The 15953-nt window shown below is 34.5% G+C and overlaps 1 protein-coding gene across 7 annotated transcripts in view; it reads right to left on the bottom strand.

The window, feature by feature from the left end:
• The window catches only part of CBLB (Cbl proto-oncogene B), a 212556-nt gene that overhangs the window by 19338 nt on the left and 177265 nt on the right, over window positions 1-15953 (bottom strand). For 5 of the 7 annotated variants that reach the window (XM_036448716.2, XM_045584017.1, XM_036448717.2 and 2 more), the window contains 4 exons: window positions 9376-9522; window positions 5971-6068; window positions 5724-5855; window positions 2626-2766 (listed from right to left, as the gene is read on the bottom strand). In XM_036448716.2, the coding sequence (XP_036304609.1) occupies window positions 2626-2766; window positions 5724-5855; window positions 5971-6068; window positions 9376-9522 (518 nt within the window). Of the gene's footprint in view, window positions 1-126; window positions 266-2625; window positions 2767-5723; window positions 5856-5970; window positions 6069-9375; window positions 9523-15953 lie in introns of those variants that run through there. The other 2 variants (XM_036448719.2, XM_036448718.2) reach the window with 2 other exon arrangements.

Genomic DNA, 15953 nt, shown 5'->3' with positions numbered 1-15953 from the left:
CCACTAACTCAGTGTTAGTGTTATAAGAAATGTTAAGTGACTTCATTAATTTGAAAGGATAAAAAATACAAATAAGAAAGTACAGGAAAGAAAAAAAAAAGATCTCATTGACAAAGGCAAATATCTAGGAAACACTATGGATCATCCAACTATAAAGCTTATACAAGCATTAACCCTTTGTATGCCATAAGAATCTATAGGCACAATTCAATTCAAAATATGTGGCATGTGGGGATGGTTTCCATTTTGGATGCATGACAGTTAACTAGTTAAAGACAAAATTTAGAAGATTATGTGTTATTACAACAATAAATTAAGGGATTCACATAAACACATGCACAAAAGAAGTACAAATACTCCAATCAAAAGACCTAGCATAGGTGAATGGATAATATAACAAGACCCATACATATATTGCCTACAAGGGACCCACTTCAGATTGAAAGGCTAAAAGTAAAGGGATGAAAGAGATATTGCATTCAATTGGAAACAAAACAAAGCTGGGGTAGCAATAACTATAATATATCAGACAAAATAAACTTTAAAACAAGGGCTGTAACGAGGGGAAAAAAGAACATTCCATATTGATAAAGGGATCAGTTCAACAAGAAAGTATAACTCTTGTGAACATCTACACATGTAACACAGTTGCATCTAAATATATTAAGTATTTAAAGGACATAAAAGATCAACAGCAGTAATAATAAAAAACTTTAACATCCCATTGATATCAATGGATAGATCATCCAGACAGAAAACCTACAAGGAAATAGTTGCCTTACATGACACTTCATACCAGAGGACTAAGTTGATATTTTTAGGACACTTTCCCAAAAGTATAAGAATGTACATTCTTTTTAAGTGCATGTAGAACATTTTCCAGGATAGATAAAATAGTAGGCCACAAAATAAATCTCAATAAACTGAAAAAGACTGAAGTCCAATGAAGCATCTTCTATCACAGTGGTATGAAAGTAGAAATCAATTACAAGAAGAAAACTGAAAAAACACAAAAAATGCGGAAAATGAATAACATGCTACTAAACAATGAATTCTAACATATAACTTAGCATACTACTTAACAGTGAAATCAAGGAAAAAATCAAAACATCTGGAGACAAATAAAAATGAAAACACAATGACCCCAAAATCCATCCAACAGAGCCAAAGAAGTTCTAAGAAGGAGATATATAGCAATACAGGCCTACCTCAAGAAACATGATCAATCTCAAATAAACAATCTAACATTAAAGGAACTAAAAAAGATGAGCAAACAAAGCCCAAAAAGAGAAGGAAGGAAATAACAAAGATCAGAGTGGAAACAATAGAGATAGAGTCTAAAAAGACAATATAAAGAGGTTCTTTGAAAAGACTAATAAAATCGATAAAACTTTAACCAGACTAAGAAAAAAAGAATTGAAAGAGGAGAGGTGACAACAGACACCACGGAAATACAAATGATATAAGAAAACTAGAGGCCCAGTGCATTAATTCATGCACCAGTGGGGGTCCCTCAGCCTGGCCTGCAGGTTCAGGCCTAAACTGGCTCTCCGGACATCCTTCAAGGGGTTCTGGATTGCCAGAGGATGCAGGCCAAACTGAGGATATCATTGGTTGGCCAACCAGGGAGGGACTGTGGGAGGGCTCCAGGGCATGTTTAGCCCATCTTGCTCAGTCCTAATCAGCCGGACCCCAGTAGTAAGCTAACCTACCAATCGAAGTGTCTGCCTTCTGGTGATCAGTGCACATCAGCAAGCAGTTGAGTGGCCTTAGCATATCATTAGCATATTATGCTTTGATTGTTTGAACGGCTCACTGGATGACTGGACACTTAGCATATTAGGCTTTTATTATATAGGCTAGGATACTACAAACAATCATAGTCCAAGAAAATGGGCAACCTGGAAGAACCAAATTCTTAATCCTCTAAGACAGAATCAAGAAGACAGAAAATCTATGCAGACTGATATCTACTATGAAATCGAAGCAGTAATCTAAAAACTTCCTAGAGTCAAAAAAACTGATTGACTTGTCAGCTCCATAGCATAAGCTCCCTTGGTAGCCACATCATGAAACCACTTTATAAAGGTCACAGTCAAGTCCCCATGAATACTTTTCAGTACTGTTACTAATGATTACTTAAAAGTAAAAACAATAACAAAACAATAAAATGAAGGTAATTCAGAAAAACGTATCACTGTTATAACAACGTAATTTACCAAAATATGTTTTTGAATGAAATTATATGTAGTAACATTTTTAAAACCTACTAAAAAAATTACTGCACTCAGAATCAGAGACAAAGTCTAAATTTTGTCCCCATCATTATGATTAGCCCAATCATGGAGCCCTCTGGTTCTCAGGGATGCCTTGGTGACACATCTGGACTGGGATAATGTCTACAGCACCATTTCCACCTTCTATTCTTCCTATTGCTTTTGCCATTTTTGTAATCCTTTGCACTTAGACCAACCAGTTGACAAACAAACCTATCCAACTGCTATTTTCCCTTTCAGGTTTTTTTTTTTTTTTTTTTTTGCCAAGGAGATAGAAACCAATGAATTACTCATTTGACAGTATGACCTAAGAAATATTTTTGTTTTAAGTGAAAAGTTTCTCTCCTACCTGAAGGAAGAAGGAAAAGGTCTTGTCCTGAGGATGGCCGGCTACTGGAGCCAGGAGGTTTTGAATGTTCGATGAGACTATGCCTTGCAGGAGGTGGAGGAGGTGGGAGGGAAGGGGGGAGAGCATCAAAAGCACCTTCACCTGCATTTAAAGAAAGATCAGTATCAACAGCAGAACTTCATTAGTCAAAACACAGTATAAGGCCAAAGTAATTATTGATTTTCTCTTGTTGCTTATAAAGAACTTCACTTGCAGTGTTTATCCAGCTGTTCACCAACTTTGATAATGGGAGTTAAATATTTTGTGGACTATGGAAGCAGTAAACCACACACACATACACACATGTATGTGCAAACTTTTCCTATTCTTTCTATTAAAAAGCAGTACTGCAGGTTATGAAACAGCTTACTATTCACCTGTGAGCTTTAAATTATTAAGACACTAGAATTTCGAACTAAAAATTATGTCACACCATCAAAACAGAACTTTTTGTGTAACAGCCTCTAATTAGAAAATCACACTATGCACAAAAATTTAATGTCACATAATAGATTATCTTTTAAACTTTATCCTACAAGGTTGTAAGTTATTGAAGCTAATGCTCCATATATTTTATTATCAAAATTTACCGCAAATGGCCACCTACTGGAGAAAAATATATTTTTCTATTACAATACCATGTTTTCCGGCATATAAGACGACCCCTAATTTTACAGTTAAAACATAGGTTTAGGCCTATATTCGCTGTATAAGACTATCCCCCACTTCCGAGGCAACACCAGTTCTTTTTTTAATAGACCGCCTCTCTGACTCTGGCCAATCTGAGCAGGCTTTTTACTATTGTAGAACACATTATAGCTTCGGGTACAGAACATGTATAATTTGCATGCATAAAAAGCCTGCTTGGATTGGCTGAATTAGAGAGGCGGTCCAAGCAGCCTTGCAGTGATTGGTGTGGGATCGAGTTGGAAAAGTCATTTAGCGGCATATCGAGACGTTTTTCGGGATATACTTGGCGTATAAGACAACCCCCGATTTTCGGTTGACTTTTTTTTCATTTCAAAAGTCTTCTCATAAACCGCAAAATACGATATATCACTAAAGAGAAACAGTTAAATACTACTTTGTGTGTTCACAAAGCTAATTACTCATATTTGCATATTTTCCAGTTTTAGCAACTACAGAACACTGTGAAATGCTTTTGTCTATTTCCCCCTGCCACATGTACTATTCTATGCACATTTTCCCTTATAATGATTCTTTTAAAAAAATTAAGTTGCAGAGTATATAAGCAATCTCAAATGCTCTGCGAATAAAACAGTGTATATAAATAAATAACTACATATTCCAGTAACAAAAACTCACACGTTTAAATTTACTGACAAACCAAAAGGTATATGTAAAGAAAATAGTTTACAATTCATGCAGCTTGCTTTGCAAAAAGTACTGAAAGTATTTTCTTTAATAATCAAAAATATTTTTCTAACTTAAAATATGTGAAGGTATAGCAGAGGTAGTTCTATTATCATTCCAACCTTAAGCTATCTGTTAAATTATCTGATTCATTCAAATACTTTTTCAGCCGTGTCAGGCACCATGCCTGGCACATAGGTAACATGAAGATCTAAATCATAAGGATCTTACCCAAAGAGCTTAGAGTCCATAAGGAGATCTAAGAAAAGTTCATTAATGATTTAAGATGAAAGTTCCATAGGTCCCACAGAGAGAGATTCATTTTAAGAGGGAAGAGGAATGAAGAAATTGGCATTAAGCAAGATGTTACCAAGAACATGAAGGTGTGGGCTAGCAGTGGCTCAAGAATATTTGTCAAATGGGAAGATGGTGTCTTTTAGACAGAGCAAACAGTGTGAATAAAGCATGAGACGTACAGAGGAAAGTGGGGTTAAAAAGATAGGTTGGAGCATTTGTCTATACTGCCCAATATAGTAGTCACCATGCACATGTAGCTATTTAGTTTAAATTTCACTAAAATTCAATTCCATTGTCAAATGTGTGAATATATAGACCCTTCCATCACCGCATGAAGTTCTATTGGACAGTGATCACCTAGATCCTGGAGACTTGGGTAATAGGTCAAACATCAGTGAATAGGAAGAATAAGGGAGAAAAATACCACGTAAAGAAGTTAGAAGCCTTGTCGTTCATGTAGGTGAGAATAAAGCACTGAACTACTGAAAGGACAGGAGAGGTTTGTAAAATAAAAAAGAACAGGAGAGTAAAAGATATCGCAATAGTGTAATTGGAAACACTGGTTGATGGTGTTTAAGGAAAAAAATAAAGAGTTTTACTTCACATTTCTGGCCGTCTAATAATTCAGAGAAGCTTAAAAATGGGCCTTCATCATACATTATTTTACCATAAGGTGACCTGTTATTATAAAGCCTTAATGTGTGGGAAGGTTCTAGTTGACTTCTTCTAAATATAGGGCAAGAAACTTCCCACCTAGGCTTAAGGGCTTAACACATGCAGCCAACTTTAGCATGCATACACAACTCTGTGTCTCCACACAGGTGCACACACCGAACACAAAGTATGCTGCTTCATATTAAAATTTGAAACAAAAATTTAGATTCATTGGATGTGTGTGTGTGTGTGTTTTATTGTTGTTTTTTGGTTGTTGTTTTTTACAATTCTTTGCAATGGTGATAATTTATTCTCAGCTCTCTACAATAAAATATATAATTTTCCATAATGTAACTAAGTGGGACCGGATCGTTTTATGCTGAAAGAAACAATACACATTCATTAAAAACTGTACTTAAAGAAAATTTCAGATGACCACTGCAAATCTACTAGAACACAAGTGCCTGAATAATGCTCTCATAGATTTAATAGTTGAAGATATAACTTGATAAAAGTCTGAGGGCCAGCTATTGACACCATTGCTTCAATTCTCTGAATGGAATAATGGTCAAATGAACTTGAGAGCAGCATCACCTGAAGAATCCATTCTAATTCAGACAGGTTCAGAACCTAGTGAGTCTACATTACATGAAACTCCAATTTCTGATAATTCAGATACTAAGTGAAAGAAGAGGCAGGATGGCTTGTTAGAAATTTTTAAAAAAGGTTTCAACCTAATGGAGGGATGAGAAGATCATAATCAGAGGGCGTCCTGTTGAGTGAAGAACCATGCTTTGGATTGTCCCGAGTTGGAGGCCTGGCAGGTGGTAATGGCACTGGATCAGAGGCTGACTCAAAAACATCTCCTAGAGGATAACACAAAATCTTAATGTATTTTCAATTCAACATTGCCATGGACTTTTGCCTTTAAATTCTGACCATTAAGATGTAGAATACAAAGAGAATATGTATTATACATACCCTTTACATATATGCCTAACTCAGGGATGTTTGATTTCTTCATCTCTGAAGATGTACCATGTGTTCCATTCAATATACAATGACCATTATCATAAGACCTATGGCAGAAATCAGAAGATAAAAATAATAAGGATAATTACTTTCTATTTAAAAGTCACTTGGGAGGGTGATGGGAACTAGCAACCCAACTCTTATAATAAAGTTTGAAAATAAATATAATTAAGTTGCTTCTCTGGAAAAAAGTACAAGTAATATTATTACTCAAAATTTAGATACTCTTACTCAAATATTTGTACAAATTAAAAATAAATATCTCATTGAACACAAATTACCTTTTTTTAAGTGAAACTAAGAACTACAGTAGTCACAAAAAGTGTACTTGAAACACATCTTTGAAAATAAATATCTCATTGAACACAAATTACCTTTTTTTAAGTGAAACTAGGAACTACAGTAGCCACAAAAAGTGTACTTGAAACACATCTTTGAAATTAACATATTGCTTTGAAAGAGTTCACTAATTGTCAAGTTTTTGAAGAAAAAAAATGTAATAAAGCAAAAAAATATGTTATTTAACATTATATTTTTATCCCTGTAATTTGAGCTGTCTTTATAACAAACTAGAGCCCATCAAAGATGGAGAACAATATTAAATGATCACAATTGCATTAAAACTCTAATGGTCTGCCTGGCTGGTGTGCTCAGTGGTTCAGTGTCCAACCATGAAATAGGAGGTCATGGATCGATTTCCAGTCAGGACACATGCCCACGGTGTGAGCTTGATCCCCAGTAGGAGGCATGCAGGAGGCAACTGATTGATGTTTCTCTCTCATCTATGTGCATATCTCTCTCCTCTCCTCTCTCTAAAACAAACAAACAAACAGACAAACAAAACAAAAACAAAACAACCTATTAAAAAAAGTCATTAAAAAAATCTGATAGGCATATTCAAAGACCTAGAGTCTATAGTATAATTTCACTGCTGCCACAAACAAGACATTGGCAGTTCTGACAACTGTACAAAAATGACTTTAGCAAAAGTCTTGGGTATATAACAAATATTTTGATCTAGGTGTCTATAAGGATAATACTAAAATTTGTTTTTTTCTGTTGAAATCATACTATGAACACAATGGGTAAAATTGGGGCATGGGAAGACAGCAACAGGAAGAGACGATCCAGACCATGTGTTGTCTTCAGAATATAGCTGTGTAACAATGAAGTTCATTAACTTCTGCTCACAAGGAGCTATATAGAAAGCAGAGTTTAGATTTTACTTTTCTCTAATTTACTCTGAATTCTTGGGGCAAAATAGAATCACATACATAATGGAGGAGTTGGTGGATATTTAAATAGTTATTATAAGAGTGCTTCATTTGTAATTCATTTCCATTCTCTCAGGTAGCCACCTCTCTTCAAGGGGCCAGAAATGTTTCATTTAAAAATAGTTAGCATGTATTGAATTTTCATAATAACGATGGATTTTTACTGAAACGGAATTGAATTATTCATCTACTGTTTAACTTTTTACACATATTGACAATTTGATTCTTCTGATGTTCCAAAGGGTAAGGGGGAACAGAGGAGAAAAAAATATTTAAGCTTAAAGAGTGTTTTGTGGACATAAGAAAATACTCATCCATCAGCTTTCAAGAACAAATTAGATAAAAAAATGCACTCCAATTAAGTTTAGGGATTATCAACATTTATTACTTCTCTATAACAGTACAAAGATGGTAATGGTGGACATAATTCAATTTTATATTCTAGATTTGGGAGGTCTGCCATCAAATAACTCATACAATATGATGTGACAATTAAAATTTAAAGAATTAAAATTATACCCCTCACTTTTTCCAGCAATGAAAAATAATGATACCGTGTAGAGAGAAATATTTCATCTTATTTCAGTTTTTAAAAATTACTACACATTTGTAAGAGTCAAAGGAATTGAAAATTGTAATAATTTGTATTTGACATGAAGGAATAACTTTTTTCTCTTTTAAGAGTAATAGACACTTGGTTCTCCTGATACAATAGATTGCCTCTCAGTTATTTCGTTGTCTTCTCAATGATACTATTTTAGCAGCAAATGTCTTAAACACCAGCAATTAGCAAGAAATACTTGGGTTCTTGCTTTGAAATATGAAGCCCTGGACTTCAAAATGTTAATAATCCCAGTTAATAACTTGGCATAGTGTTGATAATTCCAACCAAGATCACTCATTAAGACAGATCTCTGGTTATAATGAACAGTTGCCTTTCTTTTCCAAGCTTTGCATTTTCTGTCTCAGTATAATATTCAGAGAAAGGCATTAAGAACATTTTTAGATTTCTCATCTGAAAAGGGAAAGCTGCACACATAAAATGCTTTCCGTTGACTGACTAGACCTCAAATGGAAACTGCAGACTAAATAAAGATGGCATAAGTGATTGCAGTGTTCAAGGCTCTCCTCTCTCTCAATCAGGAGACACTGGCAGGCAGAAGGCTGGGCCACAGCAGCAGTGGAACCCTAGTTCATGTTCCCAGCACAGCTCCTGAGACCTTATTACACAAAGAAAACTGAGGCTTAGAAAGTAAGTTTTGAAGCTGAGATTTCACTTGAGTACCTCATATATGTCAGGCTTTTAAAAGAATAAATAATAATATATTATGGCTTACTAATTCAATTAAAAAAGACAAGTTAATATTTCAATACACAACACCCATTTTTAATAACTCATATACTTCAAAGGGGCTACTTCAAAGATCAGGGATGTCTCTAGAATAGTGAGAATAGATAACTGGCAAGAAAAAACACTATTCCTCACATTCTTATTTGATCCAAGCAAAAGGAAGATAGACAGTACCTGATAAAAAGCAGTTAAGAGAAAAAGTTTTAGGGTTTTTCCCCTTTTTCTTCAAGATCTGAATAGAAGGAGGTAGCACATCCAGATGAGAAATGAATAGAAATTACACTACTCTTTACATCATGAAGAAAAATTCTAAGGATGGTTGGCATAATACCTTAGTTTCTAAGCACACACTTTTCTTCATGAAATATGTACTTAGAACTTATAAAAATGGATTGAAACTAGCTTATGGAAAATTTAATTAATCACTATAGGTAACCATCAACAAAATTTGACCAGAGTACAATTTGTTTTTAGGGAGGGAGAGAGGGGCAAAAAGAATGTTCCATTAGACTTATTAGTCAACTAAATTAGTCAAATAACTTGCTGAAAAATTTGTATCTTTTAGTTTTTTTCTGAAATTCAGAAAACAGTATATAGGAAGAAGAGGCTTTGAGCAAGAAAGCAAGGATTTTTAATAAACAGATATGATTTAATTGCTTAAAAATGAACATCATGAATGATAATGTATATGCAGATGTGAGGAGATCAAAAAGTTGCCCATATTCTTACCTAAGAGGAGGTTTTACATTATGACAATGAGATGGCTGTGGATTCAGGGAAACAGGATGAGATGAAGGAATCTTATATTCATCATCATCTTCCTCTACTGGGTCTCTTGTCTTTTCTGAAAGACAATTTGCTAAAGGACCAGTACACCTACCAGAGAGGAAGAAAAAAATCCAGTCTAGTATAAGCATAATAATTTAGAACAAGTCTGATGTGACATAATCAAATTAAAGAAAATACTTTGTCACGTGTATTCATTTTTCAATTACAAGGTAATTGAAAGGCTGTTCTTATGCTAAATACAAAGAAAAGAATTTTCAATCTTTTGTTAAGACTCTACTAATAAAATAAAAAAATGTTATACTTATAATTTTAAATGGCACAGTAAGAAAAACTAGTAACCTGTCAAATAAAATGATCTTGGAGCTGTTAAGAGAAAATGCATAAAATTATTCAAAGCAAAGCTACTAAAATATTAACATTTTGTTCCAATTTAACTTACATCAGTAAATTAAGATTATATATATATATATATATATATATATATATATATATATGGAAATTTTATATTAGTATATTAATGAAAAGGTTCTTATAGAAAGGTCAAACTTTCTGTCTTTAGTAAATATTACCTATAGTTGAAAAATAATCCTACTTTAATTAAATGAAATCTTCCTCCTTGAAGTCACAGTTTAAATTATTTTTTTTCCAAATACAACCAAGAAATAAAAATGACCAAAACAATTAGAAGTAGATAATGAGAAAACTAATTAAGTTGTTGAGATATAGTACATTATTTTTCTGGCTTAAATTCCTTGGCTAAATGAAAAAGAATGAAAATGATTAAGATGATCACCTAATATATGTTCAAACATTTTATTCATCCATGAAAGTAAATAAATTAAACAAAGCCAAGCAAACAAAAACCTTCTGTTTTCACAGTTTTTGTTACTGGAGTTTAACCCTTGGTGACGCAAGAGAGAAATGTCAAATTAGAAATGCAAAAACCTATCCTGATCAACTTTAGGACAACCAACCAGTTTGTATGACAGTGGAGATATATATGGAGCCAAAACTTTTCATTAATCATCATGAACTTATGGCAAATCTATTTCATTAAAATGAAAATAAAGTATTTTGAGACTGCAATTTTGAAGCACCTTCTGTAGAGGGAGCAAGAGTCCTTTGGTATGTTTGCCATCAAGCAAGCCTGAAATAACTTTCATTTTGATCTTCTTACTAGTTAGAATGAAAACAATTTTAAGGGCTTTGTGTCCATTATTAGATGCTTTGAAAACTTGAAAGTTTTCAAACTTTAATGATAACTGAGTCTCTAGGAAGTTCAGAAATGAAAGAAAAACTGCTTATAAGATTTTTCAAAAGTATATTTTTACCCATCTTTGGAAACTTGTTCAATACCAATTTTGAATTCTTATTTGAGTGATCTTGGAATTCAAATGACAGTTCATGGTGGGATAAAAGCACAGTGATGCAGTGACCAAGTCCACTGTCAGTGCCCAGAGCACAAGCTAATAATTATTAATAAACTAAGGATTACCCCTTCTGAGGTGTAACCTTGGGAGATGTACATTCCAAATGAAGGCCACTGAGGATATGGACTACAAAGTGATGGCTTGATTAGAGCAGGGATTTCAAACACAACCTTTCCACGAACTCTTATAAACATGGATATATCAACTTAGCTAACTCAAGGACCAAAGTGGGTTGGTTCTATTAGCAAATGAAATGAGAAAAATATGTACCTTTTCTATGCACTAATACTTTCATTCATAATGAAACTTTTTTCATATGCAATTGAAATAAACTGTATAAAAGAATAAGAACTACTGACCAAATATTCAACAATCATATCAATGTCCGGAAAGTTCTACTACCTGCCTGAAGCAAGTGACTTCCAGAGATTTGAGTTTTTAAAGGAGTACTGCGTTATAAGACTAGAACAGACAACTTTGAAATCACATCTGTTGTGACTGGTTCTATATTTTCTCTTCACCTTACTCTTTCCCCCCCTGCAAATCAACTGAAGGAGTATTTCTGAAGGAAATGAAAATCAAAGCAGGGAAGGTGAGGTGCTTGACTGGGAAGGGGGCATAGAGGAAATCTCTGTACCTTCTCCTCAGTTTTGTTTTGAAACTAAAACTGTTCTAAAAAATAAAGTCTTAATTAAAAATAGAATGGAAGAGGAAGGTACAATGAAGATAAAGAAGTTGTATACAAAATACCAAAGGAGAAATATTGATTCACGCAAACAATTACAATATGTGTAATTATATGTGGGAATTTTTTTTCCCCTCTTCACAAACTCATTCAAGAAGCAGGTTCTATTTAAGTTGCAACTAAATAAATGGTAAAATGATTAGTTTAAGAATTTTCATTGGCGATCATGTATGTTTACTTTACTTTTGACAGTAGAGAAAATATCTAACTTTGGGACATGGGAAAATATGCATTCATTGATTACGTATAAAGGAAATTTTTAGAATACCAGTTAAATAAATTGAAACAAATTCTATTTGGCTGGTTCCAAGTTAAAGATGCCAAGTGAACCATCCTACCATTTACACCTATTGCTTCACTTTCTTTATATTATCATTACACGCTGATGGAGTGTTCTGCACTGTGGTCGCCATTGGTGAGCTAATAAACTGGTAATGCACAGGACACATACTCTCAAAGATGTACAGCCATCCTCACCACAACCTTGTAAAATTCATTGTGTGCTAATTATTTGAGCCGTCACTGAGTAATACATCCATTTTCTTCCTGTACACATTTAAAACAAAGAATATGTGATCTAACGCTATACTTAGTGATTTTTATATTTTGAAACTGAAGGCTCACAGGTGCATTCCTCACAAGCATGTCAAAGTCGCGTCTAGAGGGCTGTGACTTTGGACATGCTTGCTACAGTATCCTATATTCCTGGTGTGAGGCATACAGGGTGGGTAAAAGTAGGTCTACAGCTGTGAATACATGAAACACCAAGGTTATTCTTGTATTATTATTTATTTATTGTTGTATGATTTTTCATATGAACTGTGAACCTACAGCTGCCACACCCTGTATAATCAAAGGGTGCCTTTAACAGATGCCTTTGGATTTACCTACCCGTGTTTCCCTGAAAATAAGACATCCTCCGAAAATAAGACCTAGTGCATGGAAAGATAAGACATCCCCTGAAAATAAGACCTAGCGCAACTTTGGGAGAAAAAATTAATATAAGACACTGTCTTATTTTTTGGGAAACAGGGTATATAACATACTACAGGCATTACCCTAGCAAGTTTTTTCCTTCCCTTCATTTGAGCAATTCTTTTTTTATTGAATTTATTGGGGTGACATCTATAATAATAATAATAAATGCATAATATGCAAATTGACCGAACTGCCGAACAACAAAACTACTGTCCATACAAGCATGCTATGACATACACTGGTGCCAGGCTAGCCAAGCAATTGCACCCCACTCCTGTCACCCACAGAGGGAGGGGTGCTGCTACATTGATGGCAATCAGTGGCAATGGGAGGGGTGGGGGCAGGGCCAGCTGTCAGCAGAGGGTGAAGGAAAGCCCTGATAGGCCCTGATTGCCAGCCAGGCTTAGGGACCCTCCCTGTGCACTGCGGAGTCCAACTGGGTGGATCCTGGTGATCAGCTCCCTCAACCTCCTGCAGCGCCCTCCCCCCCACAACCTGTCCTGCCTTCAGTTGCACCCCCTACTCCCAACCCTGACAAGAGGGAGCCCAATTCCTCATGGAATCAGCCATGTGTTAGCTTTCTGCCATTGCCCTGACAGCACTGAATCCTGTTCACCTACACCCTGGACCCTGACAGGAGGGAGGAAGGAGCCCAATTCCTCATGGTCCCTACCCTGGGCTGGCGTTGGCAACAGAATATGTCTGAAGACCAATTATTAGCACAATGTACCTCTGAAGCTGAAAGAAGCCAGCCTTGTTGACAGAATGTATCTGAAGACCAACTATTGGCACCAGGCCTCTAGTTGGTTAATAATATTATATAGGTTTCAAGTGAGCAATTCTTAATACCTCAGTTAGTCCACCCACTTTTTCAGAAAGAAAGCAAAATAGAAACATCCATCTTCACTTTCTGTAGATGAGCCTCCTGTGACTGCCCTTGACATAAACATGTCTTTTCTATTGTGCGTATTTAGTTATGCTTGTTCACTGACACTGTATTTGTTTTATATATTCACCTAGGTCTCTCTTCTATTTCTGTCTTAAACTGCAAAATACTTAAGAGCAGACCCTGAATCAACAAAGGCCTGCCATGGTATGTGTCCAGGGGAGTGCCCACAAGCTTTTAGAGGAAAATAATGACTGGTTATTACAGGAATACATGACCAAGCTGTTAATGGAAAAGACAAAAATTTTTAGGATCCTTTCATAATCTAGAAAAGCATTTTAAATATAATGTTATTTTTCTTGTTTTAAACATGTAAGATTATTTAAGAATATATGAAGACAAGACATTTAAAAATATTTTATTAAAACTGAATTTTTAGAGCCTGCAATGCAAACTGGTCCGTATTTTTTGTAACTATCCCAATTCTAACAGAGAAAATATCTAACTCAGAGAAATAATAGCTCAGAGAAGTACTAACACCAATTATGGTTGAATTTGAAATGGCTACACATGTACCACATGTAAGTCATTTCCCTGATATATCAGAGTAAGGCTTATAATATACGTATTAATTTTGAAGATTTTTTTTTATCACCAAAGAAAGTCAGTATGGCAAAGAAAGTCAGATTTCATATGCTTAAATTATATATGCATTTTCACTGACTTGTTTTCAAATTGGAGAAACAAATCTCAAGTTACATTTTTAAATTAACTTATTCAGGACCAGTATTATTTCTAATACTTTTAGGGTTTGCTTTAGCAATCAAAAAGATAAATGTTGAGGAAACTTGAACTTTTCTCCATACCCTAATTTTCCAATATATGTCAAATATTAAAGACTTCATGATGATATTTAAAGTGGCATTACTTACCATAGCAAAAAAAATGAAAATGACCCAAATGTTCCTCAGTGGAGGTGTTTTACAATGGAATGTTTACTCTGAGCAATAAGAGGAACAGACTGTTGACACATCTGACAACAGGGCTAAATCTCAAATGCATTATGCTCCATAGAAAGGAACCAGACTCAAAAGGCTACATACATACATACTGTATGGTTCTATTTATATGACCTTCTGGATAAAGCAAAACTATATGGACATAAATCAGACTGGTAATTTCCATGGGTTTGCAGTGGGAGGAGAAATTCACACAAGACATGGAGGTGTGTTTATTGAATAGTCCTAGACCTTCATTGTAGTGGTGATTACATGACTATGCACTTGTTAAGACTCAAGACACTATACATTAAACATTAGGGTTTTACTGTAAATAAAGTATGCTTTACTAACAACTGGAAATATTGTATTTTACAATTAAAATTTATTTTAACTCATTTAAAATACTCGCCATAGCACCTTTTCACAAAGAAATATGCTTAATCTTCCTAGTGGCTTTCAAAACATTATTTAACTATTTTGAGCCTATGGAGAAATGTTAACAGAAACATAAGAAATGCTTGGGTATAGTGTAATACGTGAAGATGTCCTTATTTAATATGAAAACAAAATCGCTTTCTAACCCTACACATTTTCTATCAATGGATCAATATATTCATGAAGAAATGGAGAATATATGGTAGATTAAACCTCTGTGGAACAAAAAAAGAAACAGTATAAGGAATATGATTTAGATTGTATCTTTAAACAGAATCCAGTGGCTCACATGCCCATCAAAGACTACCTAATGGTTTGTGATCATAAATTATAGCTAAAAGATTGGTCAGACTACTGGGGTAATGTTAATACCAGTTCCCATCAAAGCTTTTAGATGGATAAAATGAAAGGTTAGTGGAATTATTGAATAGTAGCATTCCTCCACCCAGATTATAGCCGTCCTCCAAGTGCCCATAATATTTATTTTGTACCCTTTTCACACACTACTGATCTTTTAGTTGATACTGGTTTAAAATTATATATTTGAAGCCCTCAATTCTTCTTATCCATGTATCAACAAGTAGGTTCCAGCAGCAATTCCTCAATAAAACAGTAATAGAAAACCTATGTTAGGATAGTCCAGCTGCTTTGTAGAAGGTTTAAAAAAAACTTAACCTTTTTTTTCTGCATAATCACACTGATTTATAAATTAAGTCTGAATTTCAAATACTGAATTATATCAATGGGTCCAAACCAAATGCACAAACATTTCTATATGCTTCATCAAGGAGAGAAAAATGGGATAGAAATCACAACAAACAAAGTGAAAAGAATCTGTTTCACACCATCTCCTCTATACCATGTCAACTGTTACAGGGCACTGCCAGCTTTGGTAATAGTGCACTTTTCCATCTAGCAAAGGCAAAATAATAAAAACAGTACATCAACTTAGCATGTCTGAAAAAATTTTAAGGTAACAGAATGAAAGCTGGTACAAGGATTAATAAAAAACCAACAATATTCACTCACTAGGGTTCACTAGG

This window comes from Pipistrellus kuhlii, unplaced genomic scaffold, assembly GCF_014108245.1.
Source record: "Pipistrellus kuhlii isolate mPipKuh1 unplaced genomic scaffold, mPipKuh1.p scaffold_m20_p_2, whole genome shotgun sequence".
Lineage (NCBI taxonomy): Eukaryota > Metazoa > Chordata > Mammalia > Chiroptera > Vespertilionidae > Pipistrellus > Pipistrellus kuhlii.
Note: the sequence above shows the minus strand (reverse complement) of the source record. Positions and strands in the feature narration are given on the sequence as shown.